Genomic DNA, 13,908 nt, shown 5'->3' with positions numbered 1-13,908 from the left:
GCAGATAGTCAAGTTACCCATAATAGTGGTATGGGCTTTTCCACATTCCCAACATTTTAAGCTAATATTGATGTGTCTTCTATTCAGAATCCAGGTCAAGCTGGTTATGGGGGTGTCTTGAGACAGGATGATGGATTTTTCGTTACTGTTTTATCGGTTCCTCTTGGAATTGTTTCAAATAATTATGCAGAATTTCGAGGTTTATAAGAGGGTGTTGATTTAGCCACTCAAATGGAATGTTTCCCCCTGCAAATTGAGAGTGATTCTCCTTTACTTGTTTAGGTCATACAAGGTAAGTGTAAAGCTCCATGGGCTCTTCATATCATAGCTGTTAATTGCAAGTTTAGACTTGAGAATCATTCATGGTCCATTTGTCATGTTTACCGTGAGGCTAATATGGTGGCTGAAGTTTTTGACAAAAAGGCTACAATTTTTACAGAGGCCACCATTTAGCGCTCTAGGCCTCCAGATTTTCTTAACCTTCATCTACTTCATGATGTGGTACAATTACCTTATTGTAGGGTTATAAGATAGTACGATGTAATTTAATTTATTTTATTTTATTAATGAAAAAAGGGTAAAGTGCCTTCTCCTCACTAATTTACCAAAAAAAAAAAAAAAACACTAGGTTCTCAATATTTACGGATAAAATAATAAAAATTATCATGTAATAACACTATTTTTGGAAACCCAACAAATGGGATTTAAAAAAAAAAATAGTAACTTTTTGAAAAATTCCACCGATTTATATCAAATTTCTGGATGACTAATCCGGATCCGTTATCCGACTTTTCAAACATTCGGTTTTTTTTGAAGCGCTTGCTTGTCGTTAGGCGCCTGCTCAATTCACTTGCGGCCCATATTTTGAAATGGAAAATGGTTTAAGAGAAAGTAAATCGTCACCTCATAAGTCATCAAATTGGAACTCAAGTGTTGGAAAAAGTTCTTGTGCAAAAAAATTAAGATTTCAAATTTTAAAAATAATATATATTAGTAACAAATTTTTTCAACTGTCCATTTCACTTTAAAAATAAATTTTCACAATTTTATAAGATCTATACCAGTTTTTGAGTTTTAGATTTTATTATTATTAAAAATTGATTTTAAAGGTATTGTAGAAATATCCTGTTACCAAAAGTATGATTTGATCCAAGTCAAATAGAAACTTGAGAAATTACAAATAACCTCAAAGTCCCTCCCAATCAAACTTTCTTTTCTCACTTTTGACCTCAAAAAAGTGTCCTTAGCAAAATACCCCCAAGTCATAAAAAAAGAGAGTCCAAACATAAAAAGTTTTGTTTCAGGGTTTATATGTAAATTAGCCAAACGTTTTCCATTTGAAATAGCTTTAGCCGGTAGTTGATAAATTAATCGAAGGTAGAATCAGAACAGGTACAACGGGTATATCTTGTCCTCGAACTTTTGTGGTGCTCACTCACCCTCTCTCTCTCTCTCTCTCTCTCTCTCATGGCTTTACTTCTTCCAGTCTCAACGGGATATCTACTTTCTCATTCTTCATTTCGTGGCTCTCCAAAGCCTGTGCCCCCTTTCTCTCTCCAGACGCCTCTCTATGGGCATCAACTTTCTTTCAAATCTTGCATCTTTCCTCCACAAAAGTGCCGTTCCATTGATCCCGCTGTGTCTTCTTCTTCTTTGGCTGCGTCACCTGCTTTGAAAGCCCTAATTTTTGATTGTGACGGTGTGATTCTTGAGTCAGAGGATCTTCATAGAAGGGCTTATAATGAAACATTTGCACATTTTGATGTTCGTTGCCCTTCTTCGCCCTCTCAGCCTGTGTATTGGGACACGGAGTTTTACGATGAGCTGCAGAATCGAATTGGAGGGGGCAAGCCCAAAATGAGATGGTCTCTCTTTCTCTCTCTCTCTCTCTCTCTCTTCTCTTGAATGATTCATGCCCACTCATGTTGATTTACATAGGTATTTCAAGGAGAATGGATGGCCCTCTTCATCTGTGTTTGCTACTCCTCCTGTTGAAGATGCTGATGAAGCTAAACTGATCGACACACTCCAGGCAAGTTCCGGCATGGAGTTGTTGCAATTTATTTTATTTACATTTTTTTGTTATCGACGAGGAGATTTTTTAGAGTTTTAATGCTTGATTTGATTCTGGTGCTTCTAATTGTTCTTGGCTAATGTGAAAATCCAATTTATAGTTTACAATGCACCTCTTAGATTTGGAACAGAGTGTTCAAGTATAATGCAACTTCCAAGTGATTTTTCTGCCCATTTAATACTCAAATTTGATTCGATCCTATTTAGTTTTTCTCTGTTTCTTTTAATATTTAAAGATCAACAGTTTTTCTAATTGCTTGCATTGACATTCACACTGATATGAATGGCAAAGAAAACAACAACTTAATTTCTTTGTGAACCTAAAAAGAAGCCCTTAGACGATGATTAAGGCTCTAGTGGGAAATTTACGTACTGACGGGGTTTTTGTCCCGTTATAACAAAATGGTCCAGGGATTCAATCATGGTTTTCTCCTTTTCGCCATTAAAAGGGTTTATCCATTCTTCGACCTTTGGTGTCTTGAACAAAGTTCTAGGATTAGGGTTTTCTGGTGCGATTGCTGGGATGATGCTTTGAGCTTCAGAGCTCTGGTTCTTTTGCACTTAAAGACCCTATTTTCCTTGATGGGAGTTTCACAAGCGAAAACAGAGAGAGTACAAAATTTAGCCAACTTAGAGAGAGAAAGATGGCGATTCCTCTGTCCTGATGTGTCAGTCATTGCTAGTTTTTGATTTTATTTTATATATATATATATATATATTAATTTTTTTTTGCGTTTAGAGAGAGAGAAAGAGAGAGAGGTGATCCTCTTGATTGAAACTTCTTCTCAGGTCTAATTGAGCAATTTCAGAGGTCTCTCTCACAGTGGGGCTAGGCATTTTTCATGGCTATGTGATCAAGAAGCCATTAAAAGAGAGCAGTCCGATGTTTGAAAAATCGGACCTTCGAACATCGGACTGGTGGCAAACTTGAAAAAAAATAAAAAAATTTAGAGATCTGTACTTTCAGGTAATAAGGACTTAGTTTTGGGCCATTTTGTTATAACGGGACAAAAACCTGGTCCATACGTAAATTTCCCTAAATACAAAGATGATTAGAATGTCTGCATAGTATGAATCTCTACAACTGTTTGGCCTTCCTACATATGACGGTACTTTTTTTGTTTGAGATTGTACTTTGTTCGAAGGCCAAGATTCCACTAATTGGATTGCAATGGAGTGAATCTCCTTTGTCCTTACATGCACACAAAATGTAAAATTTTCAGCTTCTCAGTTTTAGTTTTACCCCTACCTACTATCTAGCAAAGTTTCATCTTCTGTAGTTTTACCTCATCTACTATGATTTCCACTGCTGCAAAGCTAGCTCCTTGTCGTGTTAAGAAGCCACACAATAGCAAGTTGGGCTAAATGTCTCCTGTCATTACCAACATATAATTTAATGTAACCATACTTGGATGCTGTTGATAATTTCTCCTTGGGATTGTGATTGTTAGAAATTCTTGTCATGTCATCCATCATCTTGTTTCTCCTGAATGGGGTTCGTCTCATTCATTTCACAACCAACTGGCAATGTGAAGCACTAATTGCTTCTCACTTGCAGCTCCACAGTTCCTTTTGGGAAAAATTTACAATTCACTATTGGTAAAGCCATATGAGAGCTGGCTGACTTAAAATATCTCTGTTGTAGTTGTAAAAATGGACGCCCCTCATTCATACTCCCGAATTACTTGGGATTGTAATAAATGGAACGTCACATCTTGTAGCACATCAACATGTTTAGTAACCCAGTCATCTTCACTTTTTGCTTCCTTTTGACTCCTTATGTATGTACCTCCCATATTCTCTAAATGATCATCCAAGTGAAGAGACAATGTCTCATATTAAGATCTTCTTCTCCTGACCAACATTTGAAGACCTTTGCCTAGAAAATGTAGTCTTCCATCACCACGGCATTCTCAAAGAGGCTGTTAATGATTTTGGTGAAATCTCCTTGAAGATGTATGCGACAAAATGATTCCTCATTGCCCTTAACTATTAAAAGTTTTGAAAGTTCAATGTTGCGACACTAGATGTGCCATGATGACCCTCTTTGGCATATTAGGAAATTCTGCCTCTCTGAGTGGAGGGTCATGACACTAATGGCTACTTCTTCTAACGTTGGAGGAAATTTTTTGCTCGTTTTAAACTCTTGGATCATATGAAATTTTGTGCTCTTTTTAAACTCTTGGATCATCATTATCATCCGAGCCTTATCCCAAGTATCTCACATCTTCTACATAAATCATATTTCGCGATTCTGCTCCATCAATGGCCATACCCTTAGTCTGACTGTAAGTCATCATATCTCTTCTTATTTTTTCCATCCATGTCCTTTTGATCATTCCCCTTGCCCTTTTAGAGCCTTCCACTTGAACCAAATTGTCCTTCCTAATTGGTATTGTTCTAAGTTGAAGTTGTATATGGCCAAACCACCAAAGTCTACTTTCCCTCATTTTATCGCTTATCAAAGCTGTTGGAATTATGTCCTTTGAAGGCCTTAAAATTCTGACATTGAATGGCTCTTGACTTCAGTGGGAGTGAAAAAGCAATATGACTTTGATAACCTATATTATGGACTCCTGATTATACACTGCGGGCCATGAGTTTGTTGGGTCATACCGATAAAGTACCTTTAGATTCTAAGTCTAGCCAAGTGGAGTACTCCTCCCATTGGAAATATTTTTAAACAGTGTTAAAATGATTAATTTGATGGAAAATGATTAAAAGGTTTTTTGTGAAGTTTTGGACATTGTTTTGGATTTTTTGAGCTAGAAAATGAGCTTTCTAGAATTGTTTTCATGAAATGATGATCACGGACAGACCCCTGGGACCCTCATGGGACACTCAAATGGCCAATGGGTGTCCGCGTGGGCCATGGGGACCTCCATGTCAGCCCCACGTGGATATGACGTGCTATAGTAGGGCATTTTGGTCATTGTGTAGTTTGTTTTAATGGGGACTTGTTCTAATGGTTGTGGTTTGTATAGAGCCTAGGCTCTAAACAATCAAATTAGAGCCTACCTTTAAATAATGTCGAGAAATATGGTTTCAATACCGGAAATCTTTTTGATAGCCTTAAAATATATTTCCATCTTTATTTATAAAGTTTAAGGCTTAAAAAATAATGTACATCGAGAGATCTATGAAAACGTGAAAATCTTGAAATCTGACGGTCCAAAAGTGCATTACAAAATACATTATTTCCAAAACTTGAAATCTTTTTTTTTATCATGTCCATGCATCTTGATATTGAGATGATGAATTTGAGGATATTTGGGCATCAAAACAATATTTTCTAGTCAAATTTTTGAGGTAGGCTTAAATTTGATTGTTTAGAGCCTCGGCTCTATATAAACTTTTCCCTTTTCTAATATTGAATTTTGTGTTATTTTGGAAATTGAATGTTACATGTGAAAAGCAAGTCGTTTGTCGATAAGGTTTTTCCATCTCGCACGCAGGGCGCATATGCGCTCTATGCGGCTATGCAGCCGCATATGCAGTGGGACTGGTGCATATGCGGTGCATTCCACCAAAGCGCATATGCGTTGTTTAGCGATGCTGTTGCCAGCGCATCCCACATGCTGCAGCTGGATTTTAAAACATTGATTGGAGCCACCCCTAAGTTTCTTTGAATACATTCATTCTCAATTCTATCCTTTTTTGTCTTGCCATTCATCCATCTCAACATTCTCATCTTTACTACACTCATCCTATGTGTATGTTGTTTCTTGACCGCCGAACATTTTGTCCCATAAAGCAAAGCTGGTCTCGCCATTGTCTTATAGAACTTCTTCTTTAGCTTCATTGGTATGTAGCGATCACATAAAACTCTAGTTGCAAATCTCCACTTTGTCTACCCAACTCTAATTCTACTAGTGATATCTTCCTCAATCTCTCAATTTTCATAAGTTATTTATCCAAAATATCGAAAATACTGTTTTTTAGATATTTCTTGATCATCAATCTTAACTACTTCTTCATTTCTACTCCTATTATTACTAAATTGTATCCTTTTTGTTCTTCTTCAAAATTATTCTCCCATCAATGCCATTGCATGTCTAACCCATCTATGTAGTTTGACACATCATCATTCCTTCCCCACTCATACTCAGGCTCTAATTCACTCCGATCTCCATGAAAACTATGACGATTTGGATTCATCCCTATGGATTCCTCTTCGTTCGAGGCTCATTGTTGCTAATCTCACTTGTGTAATAGCTGTGCAACCCTCTTTGTCAAGTTGTTGATTTTCTTGCATAGTCGGATTAGATTGGCATTCTTATAACCAATACCTCGATCATCCATCACAATCTCTAATCATCTTTGAACGTGCTCTAATACCAAGTAATGTAGAAAAAAAAGAAGGCGTGAAATGAAATCCACCCTCTTTCTGATTATCAAACAAGCAAAAATCAGCAATAAAAGAAAAGAAGCATGGCTGCAAATCAAGCCCAGAGAAGAACTTTCTACTTTTATAAAACAAATTTGGGTCCAAAATAACATAAGGTCTCAATGGAACGTCCAACCTCTTTAATATAAGCTAATCTCTTAAACGAATAAAAACAATACAATACAATAAAATAAAATAAAATAAAATCCAAATATCCTATCTCTCTCTACCTCATGTACATTTCTATTTGTATACTTCCCACTTCTCCTAGTTCTTAGTACTTTATGTCTCTCCGTTAAACTTACGTAAGTGACATAACGACCATTACCATCCGTCCCCTTCTATTTAAGCCTCCATGTGGATATCCCTCTTTAAATAAAAAATAAACTTCCTATGCCTCATAATAGGCCCTCTTTAGCACCACACGTGATCTACTTCCATCTTAAGAGAAAAGAAAAAAAAAACAAAATAACTATCTAAATCTTAGAGAAAATCTCATGCTAAACCTAATAACTAAGAAAATAATGCTCTAATCCATAACATTAATTAAAATTCGCCTTGGCCTCTCATTCACTTCCAATTTATCCCCCCTACATTGCCTCTCCCAAATTGGCTGCTAATAAAAAAATAAAAAATATACAACGGCATCATCATCATCATTTTAGCCTTTTTCCAATTAATTGGAGTCGGCTACATGAATCGTGGTTCTCCATTCTCCATTATGCTCTATTAAAGGCCATCTCTAAAAGTAAAATTTAATCAGCCATCTCTTGATTTGCATCATAGCGATTACTATTGATTTGGTTCCTACTGTCAATTAAATCTGTATTATTGGCTGTGCTATTACTAGCAAACATGGGAACTTTTGTTACTAGATTGTTTTTAGGAGAGTTGGAAATGCTGATGATGTTTTCCTATGTAATATCCTTAAATTCCCTGAAGAAACCTGTTTACTCTTTGTACCCAGCAAAAAAGAAGAGAAAAACATGTTGACGTATGATATCTGATGAACATGCAAGACCTATGATATCTGAATTTGGCATGTATTTTTTGTCCCTGTTGCTCAATTTTTCTCATGTGTTTATTGTATATATAAATTAGGTCCTATGTTTATTTATTTTCTCCTCTCAATTAGTTGTGATTTAAGTTAAACTGTTGCTTTTGTTGCTTCTCTAGGATTGGAAAACTGAGAAATACAAGGACATTATAAGATCGGGAATGGTAAGGACCGTTTTTATTTGTTCTATTGCTTTGTTTTATTATTAATGAAAAGTTTCTCCAAGCAAATTCTTTGCAATTACAGTTATTGTATTTTTTTTTAATGCCTTTTGTGGCTATCAGGTTGAGCCAAGGCCTGGAGTGCTGAGGTTAATGGATGAGGCTAAGGCTTCTGTAAGATGACAATGCTTTTGAAGAGTTCAATTAAATCAAAGGACCATCACTATCTATTTTATACTATTAGTAAGGAAAATCTATTTTAAAACTTTAGCAGCAACTTGGGCTCCAGTAATTATTTCCATTCACATGTTTCTTCTTTCTTGTCTTCTTTTTTGGTGTGTTCTGCTTGGCTTGCATGACGGAGGTTCGAACCCTGGATTTATGTCCTACATATTGCGTGTTCCACTGTTAACCGGAAAGCTTGATTGATGATATCTTCCAATTCTTCTATCATTTACTTACGGAAAGTTAAAACTGGGGTGACACTAGGATGGTATTTAATTACTGAAACTCAAGTCCAGATAATAGGGTGACACAAGGCGAGAACCCAAACTGTACAATGGGGTGACCTCCTAGATATGCCTTGTGTCACACTTACCAATAAAAACATGGGAAAATTATAAATACCCCCCCAAATTCAACTTTCTAGACATCCTACCTCCCAAAACTTTTTGTATCCCACCCTAAACCCGAATGCTATTTTTCCTTATATTTACACCTCGAAATAAAAAAGTCAATAATTTAAGATAAAAATGCCCTTACCTTTTCTCTTCTCCTCCTTTTGGAGTCACGTGACTCTCTCTCTTTACCCACACACTCTCTCTCCCAAAGTAAAAACCCATATCCTCTCTTTCTCTCTTTCTCTCCAAAACCATATATCTTCTCTCTCTCTCTCTCTCTCTCTCTCTCTCTCTCTCTCTTTCTCTCTCATTCTCTAGTAATGTGGTCCGACACATAGGGTGCTGGACCGAAAAAAAATGTGCCGGACCGCAAAAGAATTTCGGTCAGGCACTTAACTCAAATCTACCCGGTCCGGCACATTGGGTGCTAGACCACTTACAAGCCACGTTACTGGAACTCAATGCGGTCCGGCACACTAGGTGCCTGACCGAAATTGTTTTTGCGGTCCGGCATTTTTTTGTACCAAACCGTAAAAAACTTCGGCCCAGAGAGAGAAAGAGAGAGAGAGAGAGAAAGAGAGAGAGAAAGAGAAAGAATGGGTTAAGAGAGAAGTTTTTACTTTGGGGGGAAAGAGAGAGGCAGAGAGTGGGTAGAGAGAGTCACGTGCTCCAAAAGGGGGAGAAAATAAAAAGTAAGGGCTTTTTTGTCCTAAATTATTGACTGTTTGATTTGGGGTGCTAAATATAAAGAAAAATAGTATTGGGGTTTAGGGTGGGATACAAAACGTTTTGGGGAGTAGGATGTCTAGAAAGTTGAATTTGGGGGGTATCTATAATTTTCCCTAAAAAAATATAAAAATAAAGGGAAGTGTGTGACATTGATTGCGAATGTGGTGCAACTTAAAGTTTTTTAGCTTAATGTCTTTCAGCGAACTGATAATCTTCTGTTTTAGGGTATTTGTCTTGCTGTGTGCTCCGCAGCCACTAAAAGCTCAGTAGTACTCTGTCTTGAAAATCTTTTAGGAATGGTAAGTCTTTTCTCACGTCTAATATTTATAATCAAGCTTAGCATATTCTTATTTTATTGCGAAAGAAATGAACTTAGTTTCATGTTTAATAATGTTGCAGGATCGCTTCCAGGGCCTTGATTGTTTCCTTGCTGGTATGTTTAGTGACCTTTATTTCTGATATTCGCATTGTCGTTCACTTCTCTTGGTTATGCATGACTATGTTATGGAAAAGTTACACCGGTTATTCAGGCCTATAGGTGATCATCTGGGTGATCGTAAGGTTAATAGAATGAATCGTTGATCCTATAAGTATGAACTGGTGACAGAATCATAGACAGAGAGGATTCAGTGTGCCTGTGGGACTGGGAGCCAAGGAAGTTGTCATAGACCAGATATGTCAATTTTAGGTTTCATCCTCCAATTTTAGGTGTCTGTGGGACTGGGATCCAAGGAAGTTGTCATAGACTAGATATGTCCAATTATCAATAAGCAAATCAAAATACTTGTTCCATTCTAATTAAAGTTGGAGCTGGACCCTAAACATTACAATGAATAATATGAAATGGTGTAGTTGCAGTATCTACTCAAGTAAGAAAAGGCACTGACAATTTTATTCCATGACTGACTAAAACAACATTTATTGACAGAATTTTGAACAGGCCTTCATTAGTCAGGTAACTAGAATGAAACAAACTATTTAATTCATTTGCATTCGGATGACCAAGTGCCTGAATGCCGTTGTTTGTTAAAGACAAAGAATCTGAATCAGAAGGAGCAAAAGAACAAGCATCATAGTCTAGCTTCTCAAACTCCAAGGCAAACAAATGACCAGTTCTATATCCCTACTTTTTCACAGTCCCTGTGCGTAAGTCTTGTATCACACAACCATAACCAGAAAAGTGAATTAGTGTAACCATCATCAAGAAGGTGGCCCACAAAGATAAGATTAGCAATTAACTTGGGAACTAGGAGAACAATAGGTAAACAAAAGGGTGCACAGAGAAGACACATAGAAAGATTATCAGTACCATTATATCCAATTTCTTCCCATTAGCTGTGAGAATCTGACTTCTACTTAGGTATGGTTTAACAGATGATGGACTTGTGCCCACTCCAATCATATGATTAAAGGCACCCGAATCACTAAAGGGTTTCATACTAGGGGATAGGTGAGAGTCTTTACTAGACATGCTTGTGGCAGCATATAAAAGAGATAGCTGTAGACAGAGTTTTAATACCAACTATGAAATATCATTTAATATAGATGCTGTTTGAGGCCTTGTCATGCTTGGGGTATGAACAATGTTTGATGGAGCAACCTTTGATCTCATATCACCATCAATCCCTCGGATGTATCATTGGAAGCCTAGTATGCCTTGTAAGTAGGTTTCCTCAAATTTGACGAGCGGTTACCTCACTAAAGATAGTTGCAACACTCTATGGGAATGTGTCTAGAGCGTTTGCAAATAAACACTTATTTTTTTTCTTACAATAGGATGCGATAGAGCCTTATTCTTTATGTTCATAATGTTGCACTGAAGTAGTCATGGCAATGTGCTAGGCAGCCCGGCCCTAAAAACTAGGGCCTAAGTCACAAGATGTGGCTGGAGGGTATGGCTATCGTGGTCCCAATGGCTGGGCTAGGGCCAGGGCCACAACAAGGCCAGCCCATTTGGCTTGGCTTGACTGTTTTCCTCACCTCTTTTTTTCTTTTCTGTTTTTTATTTGGGTTGTATTTGGTCTAGCCTGGCCTTAACAGAGCTAGATCTCGGCATAGGGCAGGGCCTTTTCAGCCCGGTCAGGGCCAGGCTGGGCTAGGGCCAACTAAGCTGGGATTAGGGCCGGGCTAGGGGCAAGATTGAGTGGCCTTGGCTCGGCCCATTGTTAGCCCTACACCAAAGATCGCTTCTTTTGTAATGACTTTCCTATACTCCGTTGTGCCACAGAGAGATTCTATATTCCTTTTTCATTGAGTGATGACTTGTGGTGTAATTCTCATGTCCTTACAAAGTACCTCACTAAGAATCACGTCCATGTTGGGCAGTATTTCACGATTCAAGATATTGACTTGAATGATGTCATATTCTGGTGTAATTTCATCAAAAGCTACATCAACTTCCTTTCAATATTAAAAAAATGTATCTACTTTAAACTTTTAATACAACATGTATTAGTGATAGCATCCATACTTGTCCTTACTATGTTCACAAGTTCATAAAACCATCATAATATTCCTGGATATTCTTCCCCCCTATCCATTGGTAAACATATCATACTCAATTTGAAATTGCTTGCAAAGTTTGATTGCTGATAAATTTTTTCTAGATATTCTCGCATTCTTTGTAGTGCAAAACCCTCTCATTGGCCTTCCAATGTTCATATCCACAAAGCTTACGGTTCATGAGACAATCCTAGCATTGTTTATCTTCCATTGTGGGTTTCTTCTTGGAATTGGATGGAATCGGTTGTGATTCAATTCCATCAACATACCCCCACAAACCTGCTCCTTTAATAAAAACTGAATATGGAAACTCCAATCGGGATAGCTTTCCTCATGAAGTTTTACAGCCAACACATCTCCCTTCTCAAAATCCATGTCCCATCAATGTGAGCACCCTCGATTTGGGATCAAAACTCAGATTGAATCAAAAGAAAACCCAAAAGAATCGATTTGTAATAAAAAACTCATATTTGGGAACCATCACCGAGAAATGCTTATGGATAGTTAGAAATAAACCCACAAGATGTCAAATCTGATACTTGGAAATCCACTAGAAATCAGGCAACAAGAGATCCCCAAAACGTTATTGGAACTAGACAGGCTACATAACTTGCATAGCAAGGTTGGATAAATATGTAATGCACCATCTCATCTTTTATGATATTATATAATATATCTAAAATAATACATGATCCTTAACAATCTCTACATGATGTAGCAAGGTCATGTGGTTTTGTTATGTGAATCTGTTGACTCCAATTATCTGAGGGTTTCTTCAATTTGGTGGGTGTTATATCTAGGGAGCTAACTCTCATCTTGCACTGGGAGCAAATATGTACGTACTGTGAAATTAAATAGCATGAACACTTTGCGCCATCATTTGGTGTGATTGCAGGTGATGATGTGAAGGAAAAGAAGCCTGACCCATCAATTTATATTACAGCTGCAAAGGTGATTACTCTAACGAAGGTAAACTGGCTGTTATATCCAACATGGTTAGCTATTTCTAGCACCACTAAATCTTACTTCTTCCATAAACAGCGAATGAGAGTACCAGCCAATAATTGTCTGGTTGTAGAGGACAGTGTCATCGGCTTACAGGTAGAACTTTGTTCCTTGTAATGGTCAACTGAAGTATAAGGAAGTTTATGCATCATCTCTAATTTTTCCAGGCTGCAACAAGAGCCAGTATGGCTTGCGTAGTTACTTATACATCTTCAACAGCTAACCAAGTGAGTTGCAAGATTTTGTCCATTATGTTATGCTTGATTACCCAATCATAAAGGAAATACCTTATGATTGTATTATGAGACGTGTCTGACATTGTATCAATTCAAGCAGGATTTCAAAGATGCAATAGCAATTTACCCTAACTTGAGTGACGTTAGGTATGCATCCAACATTCCAACTCATTTCTTGATGAACGATATAGAAATGAATTCATGGCCTTGAGATTCTTCTCTATATTGGCAGGTTAGAGGACTTTGAATTGGTTCTTCAGAAACATTTAGTTGCTTCTTAGCACATCCATCATATACATGCCCTTGAATGGTAAATAACTTCACCATTCAGCTTATGGGAGAAATACATTTTTGGTTTGAATTGTGATAATAAATGTTACTGCACTAATTTAGATGGCCTAATTGATTACAGGGATTCGAGCATATGAATGATTCTTGACTAAATTCACCCTGTTAAGTATTCTGTTAAGCATTCCTTTCCTTGTGGAGCTTCCGGGGAGGGAATTTTTGTCTTTGAGAAACTTAACCATGGGAAGTTATTGGTTTGTATGTTCTGCTGATTTTCCTATTGCAGATTTGAGATTGCTTATTAATGGTTTGTATGTTCAGCGGGACTGGGCCATTGGTTTCATTTTTGTGTGTTTGATTGTTCCCACATGTCAAGGTTACAAGCAAATCCAAAATGATGTGGATATAAAATTCTTTATCCTTATGACATCTAGAAAAGTGTTTGAATATATATTTTTAGAGAGAGATCAGGAGAATTTCCATCTTACCTACAGACTGGTGGCAACAAGTGTTATATCACAAAGCGCCATTTTTGGTACTCCCTTTTCAAAGATTTCCAATATGTTTACTATTTAATGTTGAAGAAAGCTATATGGTTCCTAGGCCACAATGGGGTAGAGGAGCGCTGACCGGGCAGGCGTGATGTGCTGTTTCAGTTTTGAGGCACCCCACATACATTTACATATATGCACAGCAAAACGCACATGAATGTGTGTGTGTGTGTGTGTGTGTTTGTGGGAATTTTTGTCTTTGAGAAACTTAACCATGGGAAGTTATTGGTTTGTATGTTCTGCTGATTTTCCTATTGCAGATTTAAGATTGCTTATTCATGTTTAGTTGGACTGGGCCA

General features: G+C 37.3%; 1 protein-coding gene across 4 annotated transcripts; it reads left to right on the top strand.

The window, feature by feature from the left end:
- The first annotated feature begins 1,315 nt into the window (after positions 1 to 1,315).
- Positions 1,316 to 13,894, top strand: LOC18443000 (Haloacid dehalogenase-like hydrolase (HAD) superfamily protein). Of its 4 annotated transcripts, none has more exons than XM_088864889.1 (12): positions 1,316 to 1,865; positions 1,939 to 2,032; positions 7,637 to 7,681; positions 7,802 to 7,921; positions 9,252 to 9,326; positions 9,427 to 9,460; positions 12,425 to 12,480; positions 12,571 to 12,630; positions 12,702 to 12,761; positions 12,871 to 12,917; positions 13,003 to 13,080; positions 13,183 to 13,894. In XM_088864889.1, the coding sequence occupies exons 5-11, from the start codon at positions 9,324 to 9,326 to the stop codon at positions 13,049 to 13,051; spliced, it is 309 nt and encodes a 102-aa protein (XP_088721015.1). In that variant the 5' UTR covers positions 1,316 to 1,865; positions 1,939 to 2,032; positions 7,637 to 7,681; positions 7,802 to 7,921; positions 9,252 to 9,323; the 3' UTR covers positions 13,052 to 13,080; positions 13,183 to 13,894. The 4 variants fall into 3 exon arrangements, 3 of the variants coding, with proteins under 3 accessions (XP_006853267.2, XP_088721015.1, XP_088721014.1); XM_006853205.4 differs by having other exon boundaries at positions 7,802 to 7,852; XM_088864888.1 differs by lacking the exon at positions 12,571 to 12,630 and having other exon boundaries at positions 7,802 to 7,852; positions 12,425 to 12,498.
- The last annotated feature ends 14 nt before the right edge of the window (positions 13,895 to 13,908 follow it).

The sequence above is a fragment of the Amborella trichopoda genome, chromosome 4 (assembly GCF_054954075.1).
Source record: "Amborella trichopoda isolate Santa Cruz 75 chromosome 4, AtrichopodaSantaCruz75HAP2 v2.0, whole genome shotgun sequence".
In the NCBI taxonomy this organism is placed as follows: Eukaryota; Viridiplantae; Streptophyta; class Magnoliopsida; order Amborellales; family Amborellaceae; genus Amborella; species Amborella trichopoda.
The sequence above is the reverse complement of the archived record's forward strand: the minus strand, read 5'-3'. Positions and strand labels throughout refer to the sequence as shown.